At 51.4% G+C, this 25,852-nt stretch overlaps 11 protein-coding genes across 11 annotated transcripts; 7 read left to right on the top strand and 4 right to left on the bottom strand.

The window, feature by feature from the left end:
• Window positions 1–113: 113 nt before the first annotated feature.
• Window positions 114–4,211, top strand: PHATRDRAFT_49302 (predicted protein; the record flags this gene model as incomplete). The annotated part of the gene is made up of 1 exon (XM_002183974.1): window positions 114–4,211. The coding sequence occupies one exon, from the start codon at window positions 114–116 to the stop codon at window positions 4,209–4,211; it is 4,098 nt and encodes a 1,365-aa protein (XP_002184010.1).
• A 521-nt stretch (window positions 4,212–4,732) lies between these two features.
• Window positions 4,733–5,526, top strand: PHATRDRAFT_49301 (predicted protein). The gene is made up of 2 exons (XM_002183973.1): window positions 4,733–5,380; window positions 5,464–5,526. The coding sequence occupies exons 1-2, from the start codon at window positions 4,792–4,794 to the stop codon at window positions 5,481–5,483; spliced, it is 609 nt and encodes a 202-aa protein (XP_002184009.1). The 5' UTR covers window positions 4,733–4,791; the 3' UTR covers window positions 5,484–5,526.
• Window positions 5,527–5,605: 79 nt separating this feature from the next.
• PHATRDRAFT_49300 (predicted protein) lies at window positions 5,606–6,640 on the bottom strand (the record flags this gene model as incomplete). The annotated part of the gene is made up of 1 exon (XM_002183852.1): window positions 5,606–6,640. The coding sequence occupies exon 1, from the start codon at window positions 6,536–6,538 to the stop codon at window positions 5,606–5,608; it is 933 nt and encodes a 310-aa protein (XP_002183888.1). The 5' UTR covers window positions 6,539–6,640.
• A 615-nt stretch (window positions 6,641–7,255) lies between these two features.
• PHATRDRAFT_49299 (predicted protein) lies at window positions 7,256–8,655 on the bottom strand (the record flags this gene model as incomplete). The annotated part of the gene is made up of 2 exons (XM_002183851.1): window positions 8,400–8,655; window positions 7,256–8,350 (listed from the first exon to the last, which is right to left on the bottom strand). Exons 1-2 carry the CDS (start codon window positions 8,448–8,450, stop codon window positions 7,256–7,258), a joined length of 1,146 nt encoding a protein of 381 aa, XP_002183887.1. The 5' UTR covers window positions 8,451–8,655.
• A 400-nt stretch (window positions 8,656–9,055) lies between these two features.
• Window positions 9,056–11,122, top strand: PHATRDRAFT_39978 (predicted protein; the record flags this gene model as incomplete). Its single annotated transcript, XM_002183972.1, has 1 exon — window positions 9,056–11,122. The coding sequence occupies one exon, from the start codon at window positions 9,056–9,058 to the stop codon at window positions 11,120–11,122; it is 2,067 nt and encodes a 688-aa protein (XP_002184008.1).
• A 258-nt stretch (window positions 11,123–11,380) lies between these two features.
• On the bottom strand, window positions 11,381–11,782 carry PHATRDRAFT_7678 (predicted protein; the record flags this gene model as incomplete). The annotated part of the gene is made up of 1 exon (XM_002183850.1): window positions 11,381–11,782. A coding segment is annotated over one exon (402 nt), but the record flags the coding sequence as incomplete, so codon positions are not given.
• Window positions 11,783–14,119: 2,337 nt separating this feature from the next.
• On the top strand, window positions 14,120–15,485 carry PHATRDRAFT_49297 (predicted protein). The gene has a single exon (XM_002183971.1). It carries the CDS (start codon window positions 14,250–14,252, stop codon window positions 15,402–15,404), a length of 1,155 nt encoding a protein of 384 aa, XP_002184007.1. The 5' UTR covers window positions 14,120–14,249; the 3' UTR covers window positions 15,405–15,485.
• An 858-nt stretch (window positions 15,486–16,343) lies between these two features.
• On the top strand, window positions 16,344–17,567 carry PHATRDRAFT_49296 (predicted protein). The gene has a single exon (XM_002183970.1). It carries the CDS (start codon window positions 16,382–16,384, stop codon window positions 17,537–17,539), a length of 1,158 nt encoding a protein of 385 aa, XP_002184006.1. The 5' UTR covers window positions 16,344–16,381; the 3' UTR covers window positions 17,540–17,567.
• A 639-nt stretch (window positions 17,568–18,206) lies between these two features.
• On the top strand, window positions 18,207–20,000 carry PHATRDRAFT_49295 (predicted protein). Its single transcript, XM_002183969.1, has 4 exons — window positions 18,207–18,518; window positions 18,605–18,666; window positions 18,742–19,116; window positions 19,202–20,000. The coding sequence occupies exons 1-4, from the start codon at window positions 18,452–18,454 to the stop codon at window positions 19,931–19,933; spliced, it is 1,236 nt and encodes a 411-aa protein (XP_002184005.1). The 5' UTR covers window positions 18,207–18,451; the 3' UTR covers window positions 19,934–20,000.
• Window positions 20,001–20,907: 907 nt separating this feature from the next.
• On the top strand, window positions 20,908–22,476 carry PHATRDRAFT_1372 (predicted protein; the record flags this gene model as incomplete). The annotated part of the gene is made up of 1 exon (XM_002183968.1): window positions 20,908–22,476. A coding segment is annotated over one exon (1,569 nt), but the record flags the coding sequence as incomplete, so codon positions are not given.
• A 384-nt stretch (window positions 22,477–22,860) lies between these two features.
• On the bottom strand, window positions 22,861–25,607 carry PHATRDRAFT_49293 (predicted protein; the record flags this gene model as incomplete). Its single annotated transcript, XM_002183849.1, has 3 exons — window positions 25,143–25,607; window positions 22,901–25,099; window positions 22,861–22,878 (listed from the first exon to the last, which is right to left on the bottom strand). Exons 1-3 carry the CDS (start codon window positions 25,518–25,520, stop codon window positions 22,861–22,863), a joined length of 2,595 nt encoding a protein of 864 aa, XP_002183885.1. The 5' UTR covers window positions 25,521–25,607.
• Between the last annotated feature and the right edge of the window lie 245 nt (window positions 25,608–25,852).

The following is a 25,852-nucleotide window of genomic DNA, read 5'->3' as shown; positions in this document are numbered from 1 at the left end:
CGTCGCGCCGAGGACACGCGCCGCTGTCGAAACCGGACTCCGGCAGCCGAATCCGCTGGTGTGTAGCGACGGCAGATCATAGTTCTACCACGGACCCCCCCAGTTGTTTCACCATGACGGAACCCGTACGCGGCCTCTGTTGGTACCGTTTCTCACTCCCGGAACGCCCCAACCGGCCCACTTTTGTGTGGTGGCCAGCGCGGTACTTCGAGAGCGCTCGAGAAGCGTGTCGGCAGCAACGGGTGCACATGTCACCTCGAGGTGTCGCCCAATGGACCCGCGTGGTGGTAGACGAAACGCTGGGACGGATTGCTCCTCGGCCCGTCGTGTGTTTGCTGGGACGCTCCGGAGTATCAGTCGATAAAAAACTGCGCTCTGTACAACGATGGGACGAATCGGCAGAATACGTAGCCTCAGAGAACTCTGCTGTGGAGGAAGACTGCTCGGACAAGAATGGAGACTGTCGACCCTACACGTTGGCGTCGCTCGCCCTCATGATAACACCCGAGCAACAACGCGACGTGTTTGGGGACGACGAAGAGGCAGAACTGCTCTGGAAAGGGTATCAAGAAGCGATGGAAGCCGTCGTGGAATTGGTCGATCAAGCCTTGAACCAAGAGTCGCTTGTGGACAGCGTTGGCGTTGGTACGGAGACAGTTGTCGGACAAGTACCCGTAGATTACGCAGCGCCCCCTCCCAAATCGTCCATGACTTCTCCTCCCGTATCGTCCACCTTTATTATGTCTTCCCCGGCCTTGACGCCGCCTCCACTCAAACACGCGTTGAAACCGCACGATTCCTGGGAGACTGTCTGGAACAAACTGCAGCTCAGCAAATGGAGCACCTCTCTACCGCCCCCGCACGCATCCGCCGCACGTAAGCGAGAACCTTGCTGGTATGTTCTACCCAATCGATCCTGTCGGCCCGGTACGGTAGAAGGTACCGACTACCTGTCGACCCTCGCCGCATTGCAAAGCTTTTGCCGAACCCATTACGGATGGCGAGGGCCCGAGGCAGTTGAGGCCTCCAATAGTCATCGTTGTCACGACAGTTCTTCGGTCTCCCGTTCCACCCACGCGATGCCTCCGGCTACACCCACAGGATGTCGGACGAAACCACGCGATCCTGCCAAGCCCCGTCTCGGCGAATCCGATGATGACGGAACCGGCGACGAACTCACTCGGATGGACGCACTCGATTGGAAGACACTCTGGCGCAAGCTGGTGCGCGACGGTTGGAAAGTCAAAGCCGCGCACATTGTCACTGACCAATGGTACTACATCCGTCCGGGAAAGTCGGCCAAGCAAGGCGTACTGGGACGAGACTACTTTAAAACACCCACCGATGTTATTGCCTACCTGACGGAAACACAACAACTGGCACCTCCGCGTGATACCGAGTCCGTGTCGCGATTGACATTGGAAGCGGAAAGCGACGACGACACAGACGAATGTATCACTGCGGTGACCCGAACCATGCCGGTATTGGACGTCCACGACCGTCGGAACAGCCGGACCGTGCCGATTGTCAAACCGGCTTCCCACCGCGTGTCTACTGCTTCTACCAAGATTTCGCGAAAATGCAAATCTCATTCGGGAGCCAAAAGCACCAAAGCACGCCAACGTTCGACAACTCACAGTCAAGCCAAACACCTTCTTCAACACACATCCTCGACCGGAAACACGGCACGTAAGCGTCCTGCCCCGGCCGAAAAATTGAACAAGACCAAAAAATTACGACGCAATGCCCATTGGTGGAAATACGAAGCCATTCCGGGGTTTCGCTCCCAAGTTTGGCCGGCTTTGGAGAAACTCAGATTCGTTCGAACGAACGACGGCTACCAGCTCCCTACGAGCGTCCAGTGGGAAGGTCAGCCCGTCACGTTTACGAGCGCTACCGGATTACGCAAATTCCTCTGCTTCACCGGCATTCCCAACTACTGTCCCAACGAAGCTGCAGCCGCGGCGTACCGTAAGAATCCCAATGACTACGTCCCAACCGGAGTGCTGACCGAAGCGGAGGCCACCATGCTACACCGCTGGGTACGCTTCGCTAATGTTCCAATCCAAGGCCCCGACAGTGCCCGCGAACTTCTGAACGTTCGCAGTCCGCGCAAGGAAAATGATCTCCGCATGATTCTCGTCATTCTCCGTGATCTGGGTTTCGAATCAGACGGCATTAACGTCTACGTCCCCGGTGCCAATTCTCAAGAAGCCCGTCGTGGACGCCGCGTCCGTGGAGTCCACTACTTTGCTATAGATCCCGATCTGTACACGTCATTCCGCGAATGGGTCCGGAACGCGTGGAGTTTGCAGTTACCCGAGGACGCATCACCCAAAATGACGGAAGCCTATTTGCGTCTCCGAGTATGGGCCGCTGCCTCCTCCCGACCCCTCCCCGTATGGCAACAGTTGCCCCCACGTACCGACTACCAGGCGTTGCTCACCACTGCCGAGCTAGAAATTGAACACTCCCGCGTCGACACCATGGTTGACGATGCTTCCGAAATGGACGAAGATATGTCCACCGCCAACGGTAGCCACGCTGTTGTATCGCAGTGCGATGTGTCGACAGAGGCTCCGGAACCCGCCAAGAAAGTGGTCGTCAAAAAAGCGAAAAAGGACAAGCGACCCTGGTATCTCAAGGATGGCCTGCCGCGTTTTGTGCGGGAAGTTTTACCGACCTTACGGAAACTCGGCTTTGATTACAGATCGGGAAAATACGTCCACCCGGACATTTCCGAATCCTTCACCACCTCGGAAGGTCTGGCCCAGTATTTGGTACGACACGGTGTACCTCTTTTAGACGACCGGAGAAATGAGCTTGCCGTATGGGACGTTGAGCTTTTGGAGCGTTGGGTCAAGTTCGCCAACGTCCCAGTGACGGAAAATAGTTGCGAGCGCGTACTGAGCAACGTGCGCATTTTGTGCAAGGAAGACGAAATCCTCTACCGATTATTCGATTTGGGCTTTCAAAAGGTGGACCTCAAGTTCTTTCCACCAGGAGCCGACGCGACGGGACGTAACGCGCGCAAAGAAGGTGTACACTATTTCAACGGGCTCCAAGGTATCCGTGGAGGCTACATTCGTGGAGCGACCAACCTCAGCATGGCCCATGATGAAGGTCCTGTCATCAGCAGCCGACGCAACAATAAAAAAGGCGTGTCTCAAGAACAACTATTGGAAATCCGCTTGTGGGCCGCTCTTTCCGATTTGCCCCTCCCCAAATTTGTCAAGAATGTGGTTGACTGTAAGCGTGCCGCTGATGATGAAGACGAACTTGATGACGTGGAAATTTCTGCGCACGTGAAAAATCTCAACACGGCCCTCGACCGAGTCGCCACCGATACAACCATACCGGCAACAGATTTCTCCAGTTCCAACCATGGGACGATCAGTAGTACAGCCGTAACAAGCATGTCAGTACAAATAGCTTCTGACAAGACAGACACCCAACAATCAGTTGCGGAAACTTTGCCCAAGGCAGATGAGGTTGGACCAACTAGATTGCCTTGGGAGTCGCCTTCCGTCATGGGACAAAAACAAGCGAACGAACAAAGTGAGTCAACTTCCGGCAATCTGCTGACAAATGAATCTCCGGCAAAGGAGAGCAACCAGGACAATGTTGCAAGTTCGCTTGCTACAACTTCATTCACAACTCTTTCCCAGATGTTCTCTCGCAATTCTGTGGTCAAGGAGGTAGAAGACGCTGCCGGATCGGTCACAAATGATCCGTCGACGCAAAGCAACGAGCTTATAGGCAATGTATACTCGGAGAGCAATAACTCTCCGTCTTCTTACAACACTGCTCCGGAGAAGCAGCTATTTACTCCTTTGCGGGGCAAGCGAGAGCAAGGCGATAGAGCAATGGATGATACCGATCAAGGCAGATTTCTCCCTCTGACACAGGAACTTTCCGGATACGACTCGTGTTCTTCCGATAACGAAGGACACGACTCGCGACAGCTAGACAGAAACCGGCACCTCAATAGCAAGCAGGACGCCCGACGGGTCACCATGCTTGTTGAGTCTCCTGATGAAAGAATGGAGGATGCCACCATTGAAAATCATTTCGACGATCTGCATCGCGAGAGTACGTTCACCGATATGGAATATGCTTTCGATAGCGGCCCCGCCGGAAAGCTCGACCGGCCCGAAGTCGAGCAATTGGACGAATTTTTGACGCAAGTAGAGCCGGACTTCGACTTCTAGAATTGTAGCCAGCAAGCACTAGTTACTGGGAAAGGGGACTTTAAACAGGTAGCAATCGCGATGCAATCTTTTCTATTCGTGTTTGACCTAGTGGCTAGCAAGTGAAGTAAAGTCTGTCTTGTTTCGGAATGGCATAGTCGCAAAGAATTGGATGGGTAAGCACTGGGGGGAGCAACGTATCGGTATCGTTGTCAGGCTATCATAACTGACAGTAGAGCAATTTTGCCGAATCGATGACGTCGATTCTCGACTCCATCGACTAGAAACTCGTGACGTGGGAGGAATCGTTTCATCATTCCAAAAGCTTCGAGTTTGAGTATAAGTATAGACTTGAATTTGCGACGGGAGTTCAAGGCCGCAGCCGAATGGACTACCGACGAGGGACTGTCCGGCCCCGAAGGCGCTGTGTGTGTGTGTGTGTGTGTGTTCGTCTGGTCGATGCGCGGGACGAAGCAACTTGCCAACCTCGGCAGGCATCGACCGACTTGTTGCTGCCTTGGCAACAATTGCTTACAACGTCTCTCTAGCCCGGGCTAACTGTTAAACGTTCGTTCCGCACTTTGTTTGAATTTATCAGACTATGTCTCGTCTTATGGGTCGCTTGCTCCAACAGAGCTTGGCACGTCAGTTGAACGCTGGGATAAGTGTGGGGCGTGAAACGGTACTCTGGGTGTTCCCTTTGACCGTTACGGCGGGGTGGATTCTGTGGCCCACCCTCAACGAGGAATGGTTGATTGATATGGGATTAGCGACACACCCCGATATTGGTTTGCAAAAAGTGCAAGCCGACAAGGAAGCGCGGTTGGTAGCCCACAAGCAAGCCAAGACGCCCGCCATGCCGGAGATGGATTCCACTCCCATGGCGTCTGTGGTGGTAGCCAACGATGAGGAAGTGGACGATGATGATGACGAAGAAAGCGAATCCGTGTATGTTGAGAAAGAAACGAACGGCGAAGAGGATGTAGAGGAGGAGGAAGACGAAGATGCCGGTGCCAATGGTGCTGCCGATGACGAGGAGGATGCGGCAGAAGAAGAGGAAGACGAAGAGGAAATTGTCATCAAGCCTCTGTATACGATCGTGAAGGAGCCCGGCAACGAAAATGCGTGGGATAATTTCTCTATCAAGGCTATTCGTATGACCGACGAGGATGACGACGATGATGAGGATGGTAAGTGGAACAGAATATAATTTTGCCAATGCTTCATATCCTGCAACTCTTTTCTCACAATTTCTATTTTTTGATTACTGCAGAAGATGACGACGACGAGTAAATTTAAGTTGTCTTTAACTACTAGTATTTACATTTGATTGCCCCAAGTCAGCTCCTTGTTCATTAGACGGCAATCATCTCCACACGAAACGAACTGGCTTCATTCCTGCAGTAAAAAAAAATCTACGTGGATATTCGCTGTCCTTTCATCAGATGGCTGTATATGACCACGGGTAGCGTAGGTTCTTCGAAATACAGGGAATCCTGTGGGTCCAAAAAGCCGGCGGTTAGCAAATTCCCAACGATCCGATCGGTACCCTGTTGCTTCCACGTCCAAAAGTGTGCATAGTTGGTGCCCACTTGTCGCGGAACTCCGACGGTCGAACCCGCCCCGAAGGTCACTTGTCTCGCGTATTCTCTACACACAAAAATGGGCTCGTTGGTCGTCGCGTCCGTGTACGTTTCCGATTCGCGAGCGTTGCAAAAGAGTTCAACGCGCTCTGCATTGACGGTTTTATAATCCACAAAATCGATCGATATTCTGTTCGGGTTGGCTCTCGCATCGTAGACGACGTCATTGACTGCTTTGTATCCTAGATAGGCATTGATAGCTGCTGGAAAGTTGGCCGTTCGATCCTCGAGACCCGTGGACGCATCAATCCTCCACACGTATTCGACTCCTTCCTTCCCAATATCGGCTGTAGTTACGACCGAACACTTTTGAAAGCCCGGTACAACGGGGTTCTGCGTGACCCTCTCTTTTGTTATTTTTCTTGACGGAAACAAGTAACCGTTCAGGTTGGAGGATACCTTCCAAGAGCCCCGCAACCAGGACGGGTACACCTGTGCGGCTGGCGGAATGTTGAAAATACGATTCTTGAGTAGCGCTGGATCTTTCTTTTGCAGACGTGCCGCAAGACCGTTGGCCTCCAAGGCGTTCACCTTTTCGACAGTCACCACCGACGTGGCAATCGGCAAGATTCCTAAAGTCTGTCGCAACAGGTGCCGCCGATCCATGGCCACAGAGGTGGTGGCGTGTCTCCGTAAATCGAGAGAGTGCGTGGGGACAAGTCCGTGCCAGCATCCCACCATCGCTACCAGAAACCGCAGTACCATTGGGAGTCACCTTTATTGGTTCCTGACTCACAGTCGATGTGCACCAGAGGCAATTCTAGGATTGATGGTAGTCGCACACGAAGGAAAACTGTGTTTGGAGGATGACAGTGCAATATACTGTGAGCCGTCAATGGCACTCGCATACGAAAAGCGTGCGTTTTACTCTAGTGCGATAGTATTCCGCGGTCTAGAGCGTTAACTGTAACCTAGAATTTGAAATCGGGTCACGAATTTTGTCAATCACGGATGTCCGACATTCGAGGAACGCAAAATCGCGTTAGATCGAGGCCAAGAGCGAACGAGTTTGTGCATGGGAGTGTTGGTATGGTAGACTGGGTACGCCGGCAACGAGCAACTTGACAGTGAGCCCTTTGCGTATGCCTCGGTAAAGTTACAGATGGGAATCGTGGAGTCAGCAACTTTCCTTTTGGCGCATCGGTTCGCACATGCGAAGCGCTTTCCACTTGTACATATCGAAGCAGCCCTCAGAAGAAGCATCCGCAAGTGAACTACTGGCCTGGAGAGAAACCCGTGACCAGAGCGATCCCTCTTTGAGGAGATGAGAAGTTACGCGTGCCATTGTCGCTTGACACTGATGGAATCTGCATTTGCAATCGTTCGGATTTCGCAGAACTTCTAGAAAGGACTTCCGACAACTATTTTGCCGACCGTTCGTTGGTTTCAGTCTCACTTTCGTCAAGCAACGAGTACGATCTTTTACAGATCAAACAACCAACAGGTCGCCACAAACGCAGCGAAAGAGAACATCGCCGCAACACTTTTCGCGCCGAGCGTCGAGACCGCACCCGACTCGGTCGTCGACAGAGCCGGCAACACAATCTTCGAGCGAAAGGATCGTTCACGGAACACGTCCTGCAATGCGCGGGTGGGCTCGAATTGGGCGCGCAGCATACGCGTACCGTCGCCAATCGCTAGCACCACGTTGCCTCGAATCGTGATATCCAAGTTTGCGCCCGTCGTTGCAAATACGGCGTACAGCATCACATTGTACTGAATGCACTTGTTGACGGCGCAATGCTCAGCGTTCAAGGGATCTGGCACTCCGTACAGCCCTTCGGCTCCCGTCGCGGCACTGCCGTCCGCGAGGATCAACTGGGTGAAACTGCCCGAAGAAAACATAAGATCCTCTACCGACACGATTCGAGCCAACGGGTGGTTGTCCGAAACAATGCAAATAGGAATGGCTTGTCCCTGCGTTGGATTGCCATTGAAGGTACTGCACAGATCCGCACTTGACGTGAATGCAATGTCGTTGTTCGTGTCGGTGCTGACCACACCAGCATCGACTTCAAACGCATTCGCGCTTGAGTCACCGAGGGTACCGTCGAGGGACACGTTGATTTGAATAGCTACCTGTTTAAAATTGATATCTGTCACGGTACCAGAGATATTTTGGGTGAGAGTGAGTTTCACGCAAAAAATGTACTTGATTTCCTTGTTGTTTGTGCCATTGATTGTGTAGTAGAAGGGGCTGGCCTCGGTGACGTTTTCGTCGAAATTGAATCCAAGAAAGTAGCCTCTGACAGGAGGAGCGGAGGTAGACGAGATTGATGAGATTCCGCTCCCGCTGGCCATAAAATCGAAGGACTCTCCTCCTTCGCTGAAACAGGTCCGGGTCGGGTCCGCTATTGTGGTGATATTAGTTGGAGCTGTAAATATCTCAAATCGATACGGAAAACCTCGGCACAAGTCGGAATACACATAAAACTCCCACTGGCACTCGCTTTCCCGAAAGAGGAAATCATTCAGGGCGTACAAACTAGTGTTCAAGGTCTGTAGACTGCGGTGGTGCTGATCCGAAGAGTCAAATATTTCTATTGTCGCTGTGGCATGCGGAGACTGCTATTGTAGCCCAGGCGAGCAGTGCGAGGGTAAAGAGCATCTTTTCCATTCAAAGTTGTGTTGAGATACCCGAACGTGGGAGTACTTGCTGGTTCCAAAAGAGGGTGCCGTTCTTTGATGTGTTTGCGTTTCGCACACAATTGGGAGGCAACTTGTGAGATGATCGCTTCTCACTTCTTTCTCGCGGTTTCCCATATTCACTTGGAAAACTCGGTTTGGTTCCCACCAGTAGTCGCGGGCTGCTCTCCGCATCGAGACATGCCAATACTAGTTTTGTCCATTGCGGCTTTTAGATAAAAGACAGAGAGGTTGCATTCTGTTTTAGTATTCGATTTCTCTGTGTGTTTAACGCAATCTTCTTTCACGATTCCGAGAATAGGAGTTTCCGTGTGGCCTCTATAGAGGAGATACGGCAATTTTTGAGCAGGATATCGAATCGATACGTTTATCGCTCCCAATGGTACGGTATCGGACAAAAAGTGTCTCACACATGGCAAGACACAACTAACGTTTTCGGTAGACAATTCACATGTTGCCGTGAAATGTGTTATTTGTAAAGACGCGACGAAATTTGCAGAATCTTCCTAATACGCGTGACTGTGGGAACGGAACGAGACGTCAGGTGATTTAATTTCAAGTTACATAACAGTTAACATGAAAAAAGAAAATAAGGAATTTCGAGTCACGCACAACCGTGAACGGTCCGCAACGCCGACACCGACCATGAACCCCTCTCATGGGCTGGGTTGGGCCGCGACAGACTCGCGTTGGCAACGACCCCCGACTCGTTCAGTCTTTGGAGTTGACACTGACAGTGCGGCCATGGCGTCAAGAAAGCCTCTTGCACTGGGAACTGCTTTTGTTGACGGCGGCTCCTTCGCGCACCGTCGAGGACTCCGACCCCGCTCGGAATCTCCGCGCCATCATCACGCGCTACTGGCGGAATCGTCGCCCTCGATGCACCGTCACGACGTCGACTATCGTACCCACGACGATAACGGTAATCGCAACCGCAATTACGACAGTAACAACAACAACAAGGTTCCAAGACCGGGAGATGGAGGACAGACACAATCTTCCTCCAGCCGCAACCTTAACAATCAATCGATACGTCGATCCATTGTCGCACCAATCCCCGCCGTCTCTTTCAACGACAACGCCGGGATCTTCTACAACGATTACGATGGCGGTGATGACGACAACCTGAGTAGAAGAAGTTACAACACAGCGACGATGAACCTGCACAAAACAACCCGCTTGCAATCGTTTCTGCATCTCCTTAAAGGCTACGTAGGCCCGGGCTGTCTCAGCCTACCCTGGGCCGTCTCCCAGCTCGGCATTACGTCCGGTGTCATTGCAACCTTTGTCATGGCTTACTGGAGCTCGTACAACTGCTGGACTGTTGTGCGCTTCAAACGCATCTGTCAGAATTCCAACCACTACGGTCCCTTGCCTTTGACGTATCCGGACCTTGCTGGTTGGCTCTACGGACCCCGCTTCCAGCGTTTTACCACAACTTGCATCTGCATTCAGCAACTCGCAATTTGCACCGTCTTTCTCAGCTTTGTTGGTGCCAACTTGAGTGCCGTATTGGTGGCCGTTTGGTCCGTTCCGCTCACTCACGTGCAAGTCATTTCGTGCTGCTTGCCCGCGGTCCTCGCTTTGTCCTTTCTGCCCAATCTCAAGGCACTGGCGCCGGCGACGGCGACCGGAGCGGCGTTTCTGGGCTTGGCTTTGCTCTGTTTGAGTACCGTCATTGGCCTCCAATGGAACGATCGACCCCGGCACGAAGCTCTGTCCGTGGATTGGACCAGTGTGCCCTTGGCTTTTTGTGCCATCTTGTACAGTTACGAGGGCATTTGCCTCGTCCTTCCGGTGGAATCCAGTATGCAACGGCCGGAACACTTTCAAAGCACCTTTGTGACGGCCATGATAGCTTCGGCTGTCGTCTTTGCCCTCGTGGCCTCATTCTGTGTGGCAGCTTTTGGGCCAGTGACGAACGGTTCCGTCACCGCCTTTTTGCTGGAAAAGTATGCCGATCGGCGTCACTTGCAGGGATTGTTGCTAGCGGCCAACGGATTCGTGAGTCTTTCCGTTCTGGTCACGTATCCGTTGCAGCTATTTCCCGCTCTGGAGTTGGTGGGACCCTGGTTTCGGCCTTGGGAGAGATGGGTGCAATCATGGGGATCGTCGACGACCACATCAACCTCGACCAATATACAGACCAACTTCACATCACTTACCAACACCGACGAGTCCGCATCGGACTCGCACAATCAGTACAGCGCCGATGACGTCCACGACGAACGCATGGAACCGCTCGATATTAGTCCCGTATCCAGTGTCGCCCGTTCGGCACTAGTGGAAGCGGCTCCGGAGGCCAGCCATTCCCCGGTTGCCAGAATATCGCTAGTAATGCTCACATACGTGGTCGCCGTGGCAGTTCCCAACGTACAGATCCTCATCTCGTTAGCGGGCGCCTTGGCCGGCTCGTCGACAGCCTTGCTCATTCCTCCCGCGCTCGAACTGGCGTATTTGAAACAGTACGGCACGGAAAGTGATACCATGTCGATAGGCATGGTTTCCCTGCGAGTATACATTCTGTTGGCCTTGGGATTGATCTTCATGGGCATTGGGACTGGGGCGTCTTTGTTGGATATCTACCGGGTCTATACGCAAAGTGGCGAAGAAACGGGTTCCGACAGCGCGTCCTCCGTGTAAAGGAACGACAGCAACGATCGATTTCCCGCACACGCAGCAGTTTCAAGGCAGATACAAGCATCATTGAAACGTACGGAATACGGGATTCTGCGGTAATCAAACACGTGGTACTGATGTGTTACAGTCAGTCGCTTGCTAACGTGTTGCTTACATTGATGAAAGTTTTAGTTGCGAACGAGACTTACAGGTAAAGTAAGGTAAAGCTGTAAATTAGGACTGCCGCTAGGGCGCCACGACGCTTTTCGGTACGTTAGCGGCTTGCAAGTATAGGTATAGAAAGGGTGCCGTGAAGAGTTGACAATCGAGACGATCCATCAAACCTCCGTGGCCTTGAATGAGGGTACCAAAATCCTTGTGACCGTACGCGCGTTTCAATGTGGAGGCGACAAAGCCCCCAAAGGGGGCCAAGGTGTTGACGAATACACTGAGTACCAGACCGTGCCGACCATACTCGATCACGAGTTCCGTTGCGTCCGATCCGTGGAAGAGTAACTTCCAAACAAGCGGTGATAGTAGCATGGTCGTGATCCCGGCCCCGGCAAATCCTTCCCAGGTTTTTTTGGGCGAAATGGTCGGCAAGAGTGCTCGCCGCCCCAGCGTCACACCAAAGACGTAGGCTAGGGTATCGTTCAGAATGACTAGAATGGCTGTGTAGAGGACCCAGGCCATGGGCCACGCTTGTACAGCGGCCATCCAGCAGGCACAGGGCAAAATCGTAAAGACGGTGGCCAAGTGACAGGTGGCCATGCGGGACCATGTCTGGTGAAATTGCCGCGGACCCGCGGCCTTGTGGGCGTTCAATTGTACAATTGTACCAACGAGACCAAACACGATAAATAGATAGCCGGCCAATTGCGTCTTGGCGGCAGTTGCAGGCGTCGTTACGAGAGTGGGGATAGTCCAGACGAGACTGTAGGCGCCAAACCACCACCATTCCTCCAGCAGGGTCGCGAGGGTCCATTTCCGTGAAATGTTCGGGTTTTGAACGACCGCAGTGGCTTCGTAGTACAGTCCTGGTGACAATAAGAGCGCAAGCGACTGCAGCCCGCGTTCTCCACCTAAATGGATGATTGCGTACAAGGCGGCCACCAGTACAAGTGCGGGACCAGCTCTTTGTTCGAGATTCTTCCGTTTCGCCGACCATCCGGATTCCGGTTGGGGTTTGGACGGAGGAATTGTCTTTGTGTGCCGTGGTTCGTCCCACACGGACAGTGCGTGCGACGTAGCGGACGAGGTGGCTGATTCGCTGGTGGCACGTTGCGCAATATCCAATGGTGACTCGTGGTGCACCGTGCCGAGATCTGATGGTGAGCTTGTTTCTGGGCGGATGTTCCCAGCTTGCTGACTTTGGGGATCCGCCGTGTGGGTATCTTCCGTGAACGTATCGCTGAGGGTAGATCTCGTTGTCGAAAGGTCGACGGTCGGAAGGTCGACGAGGTTTGCCGACGACGGAGGTTCTTTCGGTGTTTCGACCTGGCTCCGAGTAGCAGCGTTGGGAGACACGGGATCATTCTGGACTTCCGAATCAGGGGTACTGGACCGTGTGTTTAGTCCGAGTGTCGAACACTTTTCCGAAAGGTGCGCATCCGCCGATCCGTCACTCCCGCCTCGAGTCAATCCGAGAGCGAGGACGACGCCGTGTCCAGCGCGAGAGGTGGGGACGAACGGTACTTTTGTGGTTGTGGTTGTCGGACTGGCATGCCGTGTCCCGTAGATCGCAGTGACGGAACCGAGAGCCAACGTGAACCATAGTCCGTACGTAACCAATTGCGTGGAGGTCGTTGCCCGCAGTGTGCCGTAGCGCCGGGAACGCGTTCGCGTCGGACGACAGTCGTTCGTGCCCATGCGCACCGTGTGGACGGACTGTGCGAACGAAACGCCAACCAGTCTTGTGTGTGATGTGTGTCGTCTGTTGGAATGCGTGTGGTGTCTCACGGTACCGACAGACTCGATGTGTGTGTATGTGTATGTGTGTGTGGATCACCAAGGATGGGAAGGATGCTGCCAATGGACAATAGAGAGATCCATCGCTCGCCATCGCACCGAGGGGAAAGATGGTGGTGGTGGTGGATCTCACCGTCACACCCTCACACACGGAATATATACCCCGACGTTCACAGCCATCGCGGTAACCCTTTCGACCGCCGTTGCTAGGTTTTTCTAGCGGAAGGAAGACAAGACGGACCAATGAAATGTGCGACTCGTGGAAGTCCAAAAGTCAGATCTACCTATTCAACGTCAGTCCTACCTCCGGGCTGGGAGTCGTGCCTCTCCCCCTCCGTCTACTACTGGTAGTGAGTATGTAGCTAGAGACCTACCTGTCTATATGTGTATGTGACTCACAGTCAATTCCCCTCTGTCGAGAGAGAGATAGATACCAACATGCGTTTTGTTAGAATTTTGATTTGCCCAGTCACAGAACCCTCTGCCAGTCTGTAGGTGAGACACATGTTTTTCACTGGCTCCGTGGAGTCGTTGTTGATCCACAAATTTTCTCAATTTTCGGCGGTGTGAGAAAATTTCTGGTCTCGATAGGGACGGTGAGTCGCCTAGTTTACAATGCCCTCTCGTTCCAGCGTGGCGGACTTGCGAACACGATTACTTCCAAGGGCCTCCTCCGTGTGTTCACTCCAGAGAACGGCAATCCGAAGCTCTGTGAATTAGAAAACGGAACACTCCCACTGGAAAGTATCGTGTTCGTACTCATTTATAGGTCAATGAAGACGAACACCAAGAGTGTTCGTGTTCTCAGTCTTTTTGGATTTCAAACCCCGATTGAATCCATAAATATTGTTTCCCAGAAAACAGTCAGTCTCGCTGGAAGCTGGCTGGGTTGAACATGGAAACCATTTCTCCAATTATGACTGTCCAGCGGGATACTTCTATTTTGCAAACACATCTTTCATGAGAACGAATTCAGAAACAGTCATCGTTCGTTTGTAAATTTCACCCAAGATTGCAGACTTGCATCCTCTCGAAAGCTCATTCCGTCTCCATCGCGTCGACTGGCAAGTCTCGTCCTTTGGACAGTCAGACTGCGGCAAAAGGTGTACGTGAACAAACGGACACCAACCGAATCCCCCTTATAAATTACATTATTTTTTCATTGCCACCGAGCATTGCAATCATGGCCCGATTTCTTTCCCTTGTACGAAGCGCCCTCCTTCTCGCCGTCCTCCCCATGGCGTCGAGTGACATGCACACGTTCGACTCGGAACATGGTGTGCCTACTCACCGTGATATGCAATCGTCCGCATACAGCATCACGTTCGACTCCGTCACCAACAGCGGAAACAACGTTACCGTGACCTTTAACCATGGTAACGGCGGCGCTGGTGAATTCGAGATATACGTGAAAACTGGAAGCGCAACCACATCACAATACAACTTGACTTGTTACAGTGAAGGTGGCACGCTTTTTTCTGGCGATGGAATATCCAGCCTAACACCCACGATTGGGACCGCTAGTTCGACGTTTGAATTTTCGTTTGACGACAATGTGGATGAGACAGACCCGTTTTATTTTGGTGACGTGAATACCCTAGTGGAAGGGACGGCGCAGCTCATCCTCTGTGTCAAGTTTACACTCACGGAAGTTGTTGACAGCAGCCCAATCGACGTGAACTATCGGGAAGTGGCCATTGCTATCGATATTACACTGGACGGCGACCTTGCAACGAACAGTACCCAAGCCTTTGAAGTCAGTGCTGCAGAAGTCAGTGTGGATCAGGACGGTACAATTGAATACACAGCCAAAGCCGAGCTCTGTTCAAGTTTTAGCGGTACAGTCACACCCGGAGTAGCCGTGCCTATTTGTATCAAGACTTCGGACTATCCCTTGTCGCGCATAATTAGTGTTCAAGACCTCTCCTTCAAGTCGGGAAGCATCACGCAAGATATTCGTTCCGAAGGCGCAGACGCAACGGGCGCAGGCAATTTCTACGGCCTCATTGCTAGTACTGCCGATGGCCATTGTGTTATAAACGAGTGTATACAATACGATGTACTGGTGTACGCCATATTTGCAACAGGAGATGACCTGCAGGTTGATATCCTGGGAAACGTTGTTCTTGGCATTGGGGATTCTCGACGCACGCTGCGAGCCCGATTGGAACCGAGTCGCAACCTTCAGGAAATAGTCCGCACCAGGGCTTTTCGATCGACGATTTATCTTCCTGGACTTTCCTCTGGATCGGTTGCCCGTAGTTCGCTTTCTGGCAGCTGGACTGCTCCAGTCTTGGCTTTGGGATCGTTGTTGCTCTCACTGATCTTCCTTCAGTAAATTTGCAAAACAGAATTCGATCACAATAGCATCAATCTCTATTGAAATTTTGAAAACTGAAGTATGAATTTGCAAAAAGCTAGTTGAATCTTCAATTTACTGTTAGTCTACGCTTGCTGAGGATTGCGGATCCTAGGTCCTGTCTGCGGAGAAAGTCGACTCCTGACACACAAGTTATTTCTGGTTAAGCTTATGTTAGGAACGATTAAGCTCTTACGACCGAGCTCGCTTCTCATCAAGACCTACACTGGTGTTTCCTCCGATTGCGATTCCGGAAGCTTTGATGCCCGTTTCGAGGATTTGCATCAAGACGCCATTGGATTCATTGATCCAATAGTAAAATCTCTCAGAAAATCTAAGGCTATTTAAAGATCAAATCTTTGCTCTATTGCAAGGAATTGAACCACCAACAAGCAGTTCTGCAATCAGATTATATTTACAGTAAACGGTATATATTCTTGAAAGCTTGCGATTTTTTGGCACAAATTTCCGCGGGAGACTATCGGGCCTATCTACCTGTAAATCCTGCCTAATTACAGTCACAGTCAACCAATGGAAGATGACATGCTTCCGGTAAATTTGCTGTGTCTCTCTGTCGCGACTCGAAGGACGGCATTTCTTGAACTGGGAAAATACACATTCCCAAGTTTTGGGAAAGGACGTAAATAGGTGAGGTTTGTCGTTCCTCGGACCAGTTTTTGACACAGAGTAGAATATTTTCCGCAAAAGTGAGCCTGCATTGTTAACGGCTATTCAATTGTCATTTCCATGTAAAACATGATATTTAAGAGCAAGAAGCATTTTTAAGATAGAGTGACCACTAACTCTAAATATAACCTAGAGTGATAATGTCTCCTACCAAGTTCCTCACAATCGACTGTGATCAATTTTAGAGCCTAGTCAAAGCAGCGGGCACGGAAGCTTCAAAAAGCGTGCAGTATAATCCGATTGACTGTGAGTTGATTGTAAATGCCAAGATGATGAATTCACTCTCGGCTCTCTGGTGTGCCATTGTTGTCGCCTTTGCGCCCGTCGCGTGCAGCGACGTGCAGTTGTTTGATTCGGAAAACAGAACACCTGCCCGCCGAAGTCTGCAAAAGACTACGGAATACACCATCGCATTCAATTCCGTGGCAAATACAGCCAATAATGTATCGATTTCCTTCAACCACGGTATTGGAGACGGTTCACCCACTGGGAAGTTCGAGATTTTCGTGAAAACTGGAATCGCGACTACCTCACAATACAACTTAACTTGCTTTAGTCAAGGTGGCATACTTTTTTCTGGTACCGGGATATCCAGCCAAACGAGCTCGATCGGGACCTCAAGCTCGACGTTCGATTTTTCGTTTGACGACAAGGTGAATGAAACAGACCCGTTTTACTTTGGTGGTGTGAATACCGAAGTGGAAGGTAACGCGCAGCTCATCCTCTGTGTCAAGTTTACACTCACGGAAGATGTGGGCGGCAGCACAATCGACGTGAACTACCGTGAAGCTGCCATTGCCATCGATCTAACGTTGGATGGTGTGCTTGATCCTAATAGCGCTATGGCGTTTGTTGTTAGTGCCGCGGATATAATCGTAAATTCGGAGGGTACGATTGATTATACAGCGAAAGCCGACCTCTGCACCGGTTTTACCGATACGCCCGTACCCGGAGTGCCCATTCCCATTTGTATCAAGGCTTTAGACTTTCCCTTGTCACGCATTATTAGTGTTCAGGACCTCTCCTTCCGGTCGGGAAGCATCACGCAAGATATTATTTCGGGCGGCGAAGCCGCAACGGGTGCAGAGAATTTCTACGGCCTCATTGCCAGTGGTGACGATTGTGTTGTCAACGAGTGTATACAATACGATGTACTAGTGTATGCCATATTTGCAACAGGAGCTGACCTGCAGGTTGATATCCTGGGAAACGTTGTTCTCGGCATTGGTAGCTCTCGACGCACGCTGCGAGCACGCTTGGAACCGAGTCGAAGCCTAGAGGAAGTCGTCCAAAGAAGGTCGTTCCAATCGACTATTTTTCTTCCCGGCTTTTTATCTGATTCAATTGCCTCTATCTCGATTCGTTGGAGCTGGTCTCTTCCGGTCCTGACTTTGGGAGCCTTTGTGCTCTCGGTTGCTCTTCGGTAGTCCACGATGAATACACAAACTTTGAACCAACCACTAGTATACTACGCAATTTTCTTCTAGAAAGCAGTAGTAAAAGGACGGGAGTACGGCACGGATGTGTACTCACCCTTCCGGAGTGACGTGGGGGCCCATCCCGTCCCTTGATGGGATAGCTCATGAGAGTTATCGGTAGGTAGTTTCGCCAGCACGCACGACTGATGGGCGGGGTAGACACAAGGCCGGCGCCGACAACGACTCCGGAGAGGAAACGGGATTGGATCGTTGTTTTGAAATTTTCTCCGGAGCGTTCTCATGACCGGAATTGAGAACTCGCTGTACAGAGTTGACCAACGAACGCCGCTCCGTTTCGCGATTCTTGCCGTGTCAGTCGTTGGGAATCCAAAGAAGCGTAACATTTCCATCGTCGAGAATCCTCAAGTATCGAGGAACACACATCAATAACGGTAGGATATGTGGAGTTGATTAGACGGGATCCATTAGGCAAAACCGCAGTCTTGCATGTCAGAAACGCTAATTCGTCAGACGCAAAACATATAAGTAACTGGACACTGGTAGGGGAGATGGACGAAAGAGTTTCACTGCCACCAGCTACCACATGCTGTACGTGACTTTCTATTCTTGGGTTGTCCAAATTGAATTTTCAATGTTCGCTCTCATGTAGTCGTATCAGCGCTCCGTAAGAGGGACAGTCTCTTTCGAGTACAGCGGACGAGCAGCAATCGAATTCACAGTCAGTATAACAGGAACACACCCACCCACACACACACGAACAGTCCCCACACGAACAGTCCTTCGCTGTCTGGAGTCCAGCGCTCCCTCGGAGTTTGCGTGTGCTTTTTTTTTGGATGGAAACCCCCATTCGAAAAAAGCTCCACATCTGCATGCCTTGATTTTCGTTGATTTCGTGCAACCATGAACAATAGCCGGAGTGATCGACACTTCTTCTTGCTTGCTTTTCTGCTTTTATTGGTTACACAAAGTACGTCAAGGATAGCCGCAAGTGGCGCTGACTGTGAACTAGGGCCCCGTGAGCGACAAGTCTCACCCTGCTCTCTTTCCACCTAGGCTGCTTCGTACAGGCAAACTCTTTGACCAATCATGGCGTACACGATTATACGGAGAACGCGGTAAGACATAAATGACTACTACTTTTTACAATTTGCGATGGCCACCAAGCTTTCTCACCATTGCGGGGTGTACAGAATCATCGTGGACTTTTAGGAACGTACGATATTGGGTTCGACGACGTTTCAAATACCATCGATACCGTCACGGTCGACTTTAAGAATGGAGATGGCGGTGTCAATATCACCGGAAGGTTTGAGATTTGGGTGCCCACTTCCAACGCTCAGAACAACATTGATCTCGCCTGTGATGGTGAGCTCTACACCGGCAATCAAATTGAAGTCAGTAACAGTACGACGATTACCGATCCGTCCTCCTCCTTTGTCTTTAGCTTTGCCAGCAACATCACTTCGGCTAGTCCTTTTTACTACACTGACGGTAGTGGCGCCGATCTTGTCGTGTGTGTTAAATTTATACTTACGGATGGTGCGACCGACCAGAATAGCCGAGAGGTAGGTATTCGACCACGAAACACTTTGGTGGGCGCGGTCGCAATTTAGTCTCACGATACTTGTCCACTTTTTCTTGTGCGCATAGATTGCCATCAAAGTAAATGTTGATTCTAGCCTTGACATTGAAAGTGTCAATTTTCTCGATACGGCATCCGCAGCCCCCGCTACTGATTCGGACGGAACGATTGTGTATGCAATTTCTGTTGACCTTTGCGACTCCGCGCCCAGCTCCATTGTTATTGGCGACTTGGTTCCATTCTGCTTTTTCGCGGCTCAATATCCGTTGGCCCATTTGGATTCTGTCGAGACTCTCACCATTACGTACGGATCAACCGAACTCGCGGTACTGGCCAGCGGTAGTCCATCGTCAAGTCTGGCCGGTTTACTCGATGGTCCCCAGAGCAGCGGTGGTTGTCCTAGTAACGAGTGCATTCAGTACGGTGTCGCTTTCCCACCGTCCTTTATTGACGCCACGGAGGTAGAGATCGTTGGTGAAGCTATTCTGCGAATTGGTAGATCACGCAATATGTTTCTGCGACGACTCCAGGTGCAAGCCATTGTTACGGTGGATCGCTTACTGAGTGAAAGTCATACGCAACACCAACCATTCCGAGTGCGTTTAGTTTTACCCAGCGCTGTCGTACAAGGTGATACGCAGGAGGTAGCCCGTCGTGGTTTCCATGCGACAGTGTCTTCGCGCCAATATTCTCCACTGATACTCATGGCCCTGTTGGCGACACTCGCTGTATGCACGGCTTGGCTTCTTTGGCGAAGACAGCGCAAGCAAAAGATGGTGGCAACAGAATCCTCGCTTTGAAGGGGATGGATAGCGACTCCCACGGAATACTCAATCTAAGTTTTAGCAATATGTTAGCGTAGTTTTTTGGGATTGTTTCCTCGGTACAATTTACAGTCATGTTAGCAAAGGGTGGGAAGGCTGGCTGACTGCGAGTCACGGACTGTACCGTACAACAGTCACTCATTGCTGGAATCCAGAATCTCTTACTCTGGCCCTACTAAGTTGGTAAGAGGTACTCGAGCGTTTTTTGCTAACCGGCACCGACCGGCGGGCGCGATTATTCGCAGTCTGCTTGACACCGCACAGGCAAGCGTTGCATCACCACCTAACTGTGTCGATAGCGAATTTTCTCGAAAGAGAAATCTTTGATGGGCGATGGAGAAACCCGTATAGTTTCTGGTTCCAACAGCTTCACAAAGATTGCGAAAGAAGAAAAGCGAGGCTTGGCGTGTTCATTTTCAGCCTCACTTTTGTTCCATGGAACCAAAGCTGATACGCCATTTTCTCTCCGTCCGTTCAAGCTTACCAGTAGACACTTTCTTGTTTGATCAAGAATATAAAATATATCAAGAAAGGAACGTTCGTGGTCATCCACCGATTGAACCATAGGGATGCCGTTGCTTCACACTGCCAAGACATGGGCTCGTATAGCCAAAGTTTTCCTTTGGCTGGCGCTTTTAACCGTGTCCGGATGCGTCGCGGAAGCCGACAACACCGATGCTTCCGCACACGACAAGAAAACCGATGCTTTCGGAATGGATGCCCCTTTCTTGAACCTGTCCGCCGTTCCCGCGAAGGACTTGAATGATTCGATTCCGTTCCGTCACTTCATCGCCCACAACAAGACCATGACTTGTACCGCCGATGAGCACGCTCGTCCGTTCAATAATCAGATCCGCGGCGTCAATCTCGGCGGTTGGATGGTGCTGGAACCCTGGATTACGCCGAGCCTCTTTTACCAGTTTCTCAATCAGGGAGAGAACACCACGGCCTTTGACATGTACTCGTTCTGTGAGGTCTTGGGTCCAGAAGAAGCCAACCGGCAGTTGCGACGTCACTGGGAGACGTGGGTCACCGAAGACATAATCAAGCAGCTGGCCGAGTCGGGAGCCGTCAACTCGTTGCGATTGCCCGTGGGAGATTTCATGTACCGGCCCTACGGACCCTACCACGGGTGCGTGGACGGCTCTCTGGACTACGTGGACAACTTGTTGGATTGGGCCTACAGCCACGGTCTTTCGGTTTTAATTGACATACATACCGCCAAGGATTCGCAGAACGGGTTCGACAATTCAGGAAAGACCATGGGATTTCGGTGGACTTCCAATTTGAATAGTGAATTCTCGGGACTCACCACTTTTGAACACTGGCCGATTCGTTCCGCTGCCTGGGTTGGAGATTTTGACCCCCAGACGGCCTCGTATTCCTCCATCAACTACGCTAATATTCAGCATTCGCTGAAGGTCGTGCTAGATGTTGTCACCCGCTATGCTGAACACCCGGCGGTACTGGGATTGGAGCCACTAAATGAACCATGGCAGTACACTCCGATCGATACGCTCAAACGCTTTTACTGGGAAGGATACCTCATTGTCAAATTAAAGGCACCTTTCTGGAAATATGTCATGCATGACGGCTTTCGCTTCGGTCCCGACTTTTGGGGTGGTTTTATGGAAGGCTGTCCCGAACGTGCACTGGACACGCATATTTACCAAGCTTGGCGTGACCCTGATTCTCGGATAGGTTTCTTCACGGATGCGTGCCAACAAAAATCGAACATTGCCACAATGGAACGAGCTTTTGGACCTGTAATTGTCGGCGAATGGTCGCTGGCAACGGACAATTGCGCCATGTGGCTCAATGGGTTCAACGACAACTTACCTGGTTTCCCACGTTTGCCATGCAAGTTCACACCTTGTGCCGAACCGTACATGGGACCCGGTCAACCCGGAACTCCGGTAGATCCTTCCAAACCGATTCAGGGTCCGTACGGATCGGGTTTGTCCGGGCCCGTGTTTGGATTGTGCCCAGGTAGTCGAGACTGGCGGAAGGAAACGAGCGACAATCCTTTGACGGGGCAGGACTGGATACGGGCGCCTCCTAATATCCCAAAGGTTTTGGACGATACCGACAACGTAATGCAGCGACTCGCGATGAAAAAGATTGACGCGTTCTCAGGTATTGGACACGGATTTTACTTTTGGAACTTTCGAACGGACTTGTACGAACCGCAGTGGTCGTATATGGCCGCGTTGGAGCGAGGATGGATTCCGCGTGGTAATTTGGCGGGCAACGAAAAGATTCTGAATGCATGCCTCCGCGAAGACAAGGGCGCGTTCCGCTGTGTTCTCAAGCGTGGCCAAATAGACCGAGCAATTCGCAGCGCTATGGATTATATTTTGAATGCGGAGAACAGAGCCGATACCCCAGAAGGGAAAGCAGCTCTTAGCAAGACTGGAAAAGACCTGGAAGAAGCAGCCAAGCCAATCTTGAGTGACTACTTCGAACAGCATCGATTGGAGGGTGCCACATGCGATTTTGGAGGAATTGCCATGTTGGTGGAAGAAAACCGAACGATAAGCGACGATGACTCGTTCGGATTCAGTGACGACGAGTACTTTTTGCAGTACGAGAGCGGTGGTCCTCCCCTTTGGCTGTTGATTATTGGAGGTACCGTTGTTGCCCTTCTCGGCGGATGCCTTGGATTTGTTATGGCAATGCGCTTCAACCCTCGATTCAACGACCGCATTCGCCATACCAGCCTTTTCAAACCTATTACCTCTTCCAAGTCAATGGTCATTCGTTCGTCGTTGAATTTGCCAAGCATGTATTATGAAGATTTGAATGACATCGACACGGATGAACACAAGAGTACTCCAAACTTTTAGACCGGGGACTCTAAAAAACGAAAACGTAGCAGTACATCTATTATCGTCTAAACTTATTTACCATTTGAAGAAACTCTTCGGTAGCAATAATTCGTACACCGAGCTTTTCTGCTTGCTCCAGCTTCTTTCCTCCTTTCTCTCCTGCCACTACTAAACCAGTCAACTTGCTGATTGAGCCCGGTGTGGACTTGGCCCCCATCACCTTGGCCCATTTCTTGGCTTCGCTCCTTGACATTTCCGATATCGAGCCAGTAAAAACAACAGCCATGTCTTGTAGTGGGCCAGTTGTAGCAAGCGTGGACACTACCATAGCCGAATCGTCGGCCAGCACCAGAATACTTGAGGCAAGCGATTCCGCAGCCTCGACAAGCTCCTGATCCTGAGCAAAAGTATCGAGCGAGTTTAGCAAAACGGGTCCGATGCCTTTGGTGATATCAGTTTCTTCCCTGAGACGTGCGAAAGATTGCACCTGTTCATCGTTGCTTTCCTGGTCTTGCACCTGCTTTATCGGTAAAGTCGAAGCCGCCTCGACATCCTTCAAAAAGTCTTCCACCGAACCGTAAGCTGCCGCAATAAGGGCTGAAGAGTGTACGCCAGAAAACCGAATTCCTAGCGAGTATACGAATCGGGAAAGTGAGATCCCATTCTTTGCAATACGATTAGCCACCGCCGCAAGATTTTGTGCCGATTTCGGTCCCCAGCCATCCATTTCTGCTAACTTTTCTAGTTGAGTCGGACTCTTGGCCAAAGCAAAGATATCGCTGGGCCTGGAAATAAATCCTGCCTCGATGAGTTGCATTATCCTCGCCTCGGAAAGCCCCGTCACGTCTAGAGCGTCACGAGAAACTGCGTGCGCAATTGAACCAACCGCTCGAGGGGTGCAGTTCCATTGCGGGCCGCCGCAACGCAAAACCTGTCCCGCAGTCTCTTTCGATGCTGTTTTATTGACTTCGTCTGTAACAACAGGCGAACCACACGCTGGGCACGTTTCGGGAAAGGCCACCGAAATTGTGTCGAATCCATTATTGGAACCGGCATCAGTGCCGGCGATTCGCTGTACCACTTGAGGAATTACATCACCGGCACGCCGTACCAAGACGGAGCTTTCCTTGGCAATTGTGGTAGTGGATCCCAATACCTGCTGCATATGCGCAAAGTTGTGTAGGGTGGCGCGTCTCACCACGACTCCAGCCAATTCCACGGGCTGCAAAATGGCCACCGGGGTCAAAGCTCCGGTCCGACCCACTTGCACCGTAATATCCAACAAGGTCGTAACAGCGGCCAATGGAGCAAACTTGTGGGCTATTGCCCAACGTGGTGCGCGATTGGATTGTCCCAGTATTATCCGTAAATCGCTTTCGGAAACTTTGTGTACCGCACCATCCATATCGTAGTCTCCGTACGTTTGTGACGTCTTCTTTCCTTGGCGATGATGTTGCATGGAGTGGTGGTATTTTAAAAGAGCCTGAATGTCGTTGACGTTCCATGCGGTAGTGTTGTTGAGGCGCAATCGGGTGACGGCGACCGGCTCTGGTACACGAAACCCGAGCGTTGGGAGAACACGGCGAAGTTGTACGCCACTCACGGTGAATCCGTCATCCCCGGCCACATCGTACGCGTAGAAACAAAGTTTTTCCCGCAATGCCTGGGATGCCACCGGATCCGTGATACTTTCCTTGCGCAGCAAGATTCCACTGGCCGCGTTGCGGGCGTTCGCAAAGGCCAACCCTTCGCCTTCCAAGGATTGAAAGACGGTCGTGGGGAGTACAATCTCGCCACGAATTTCCAGTACCTTGGGATGGGTGTAACTTTCCGGATCGGCAACCAACGAGGCCCAATCGAGTGTCAAGGGTACCAGGTTACCTTGTTGGACCGCGTGTGTCACATCCTGTCCCTGTTTCCCGTCTCCCCGTGTGGAAGCCCAAACAAAAGTGTACAGTGTTGTGTTGGACTGACGTTGTTCGTAACGACACGACAAGGAAAGTCCGTCCAGTTTGGGTTCCGTAAGAATGGTGAGAGAGGACGGTCCATCATCTACCGTGAGTTTCTTGCGAATGCGTTCGAGCCAGGCCAGCAATTCTTCCTCTCGATGCACGTTATCCAACGACAGCATGGGCCGGACGTGTGGACGTTTGACCCGATCCACGACGATACGGGTCGCGTCATTGGGGGTCGGTCGTCGTGGTCGGCAAAAGAACGTTTCCGACGCGTCCTCCGTACCGCGTGGCTTGTACGCCCAAGCCACTCTCACGTTCGAGTCGTTGGAGCAAGGAGGGATACGTCCGACAGAGTTCCGCTTCTCGACACACCAAGGCGTCGAATTCGTCGTCCGTCAAAACCGCCATTTCCGATTCGTAATACAGTGCGTCGTGACGACGCAGGTCCGATGCCAATCGCACCAGTTCCTCGTATATCACGACGGTAGTGTCGTTCTCGTTGTTGTTGGTATTGTCGGTGGGTTGTTCGGTACGAGTCGCGTCGTCGTCGTCGCTCCGATGAATCCTCGTGGACGACCACAAGCGACCGAACGGTCGACGGAACTCGGTATCATCCCAAAGCAGCCGTGACGGGTGGTGTGGTCGACAACGGAGATTAGCTCGTCTTGGACCGTGTACGAAGGTTGCCATCCCACCACGCCTGCCCGTCACGTGCCCTATCCGATGCAGCATGGTGCCGTAAACGAATAGCCAAACTAGACGAGTAACGACAGCCTTCATACCAACCGCACGGGTCCAAGGAAGATGAACATGCCGTGCACAGAACTCGTCACCCGAATGAGTCTATCGTCACAAATCGACCCAATGCCTACGAACGACGTCTATATAGATCACATATAACTGTGTCTAACCTGTAACGGTACCAGCTACATCTGCACAACGTAAGGTTCCATCGAGGCCGAGTCTACGTCTGGATGGGACCGTTGCCATCACTTCCGGGTCATACAGACTTTCAAACCACCAAACATACTACTATCCTGACACCAACACAAATCTAGTCGACGACGGAAGGGACGTACAAATGAATTTCAACTATAAAAGGAAACACTCAT

This window comes from Phaeodactylum tricornutum, chromosome 21 (assembly GCF_000150955.2).
Source record: "Phaeodactylum tricornutum CCAP 1055/1 chromosome 21, whole genome shotgun sequence".
In the NCBI taxonomy this organism is placed as follows: domain Eukaryota; phylum Bacillariophyta; class Bacillariophyceae; order Surirellales; family Neidiaceae; genus Phaeodactylum; species Phaeodactylum tricornutum.
This window is presented reverse-complemented; position numbering and strand designations above follow the sequence as displayed.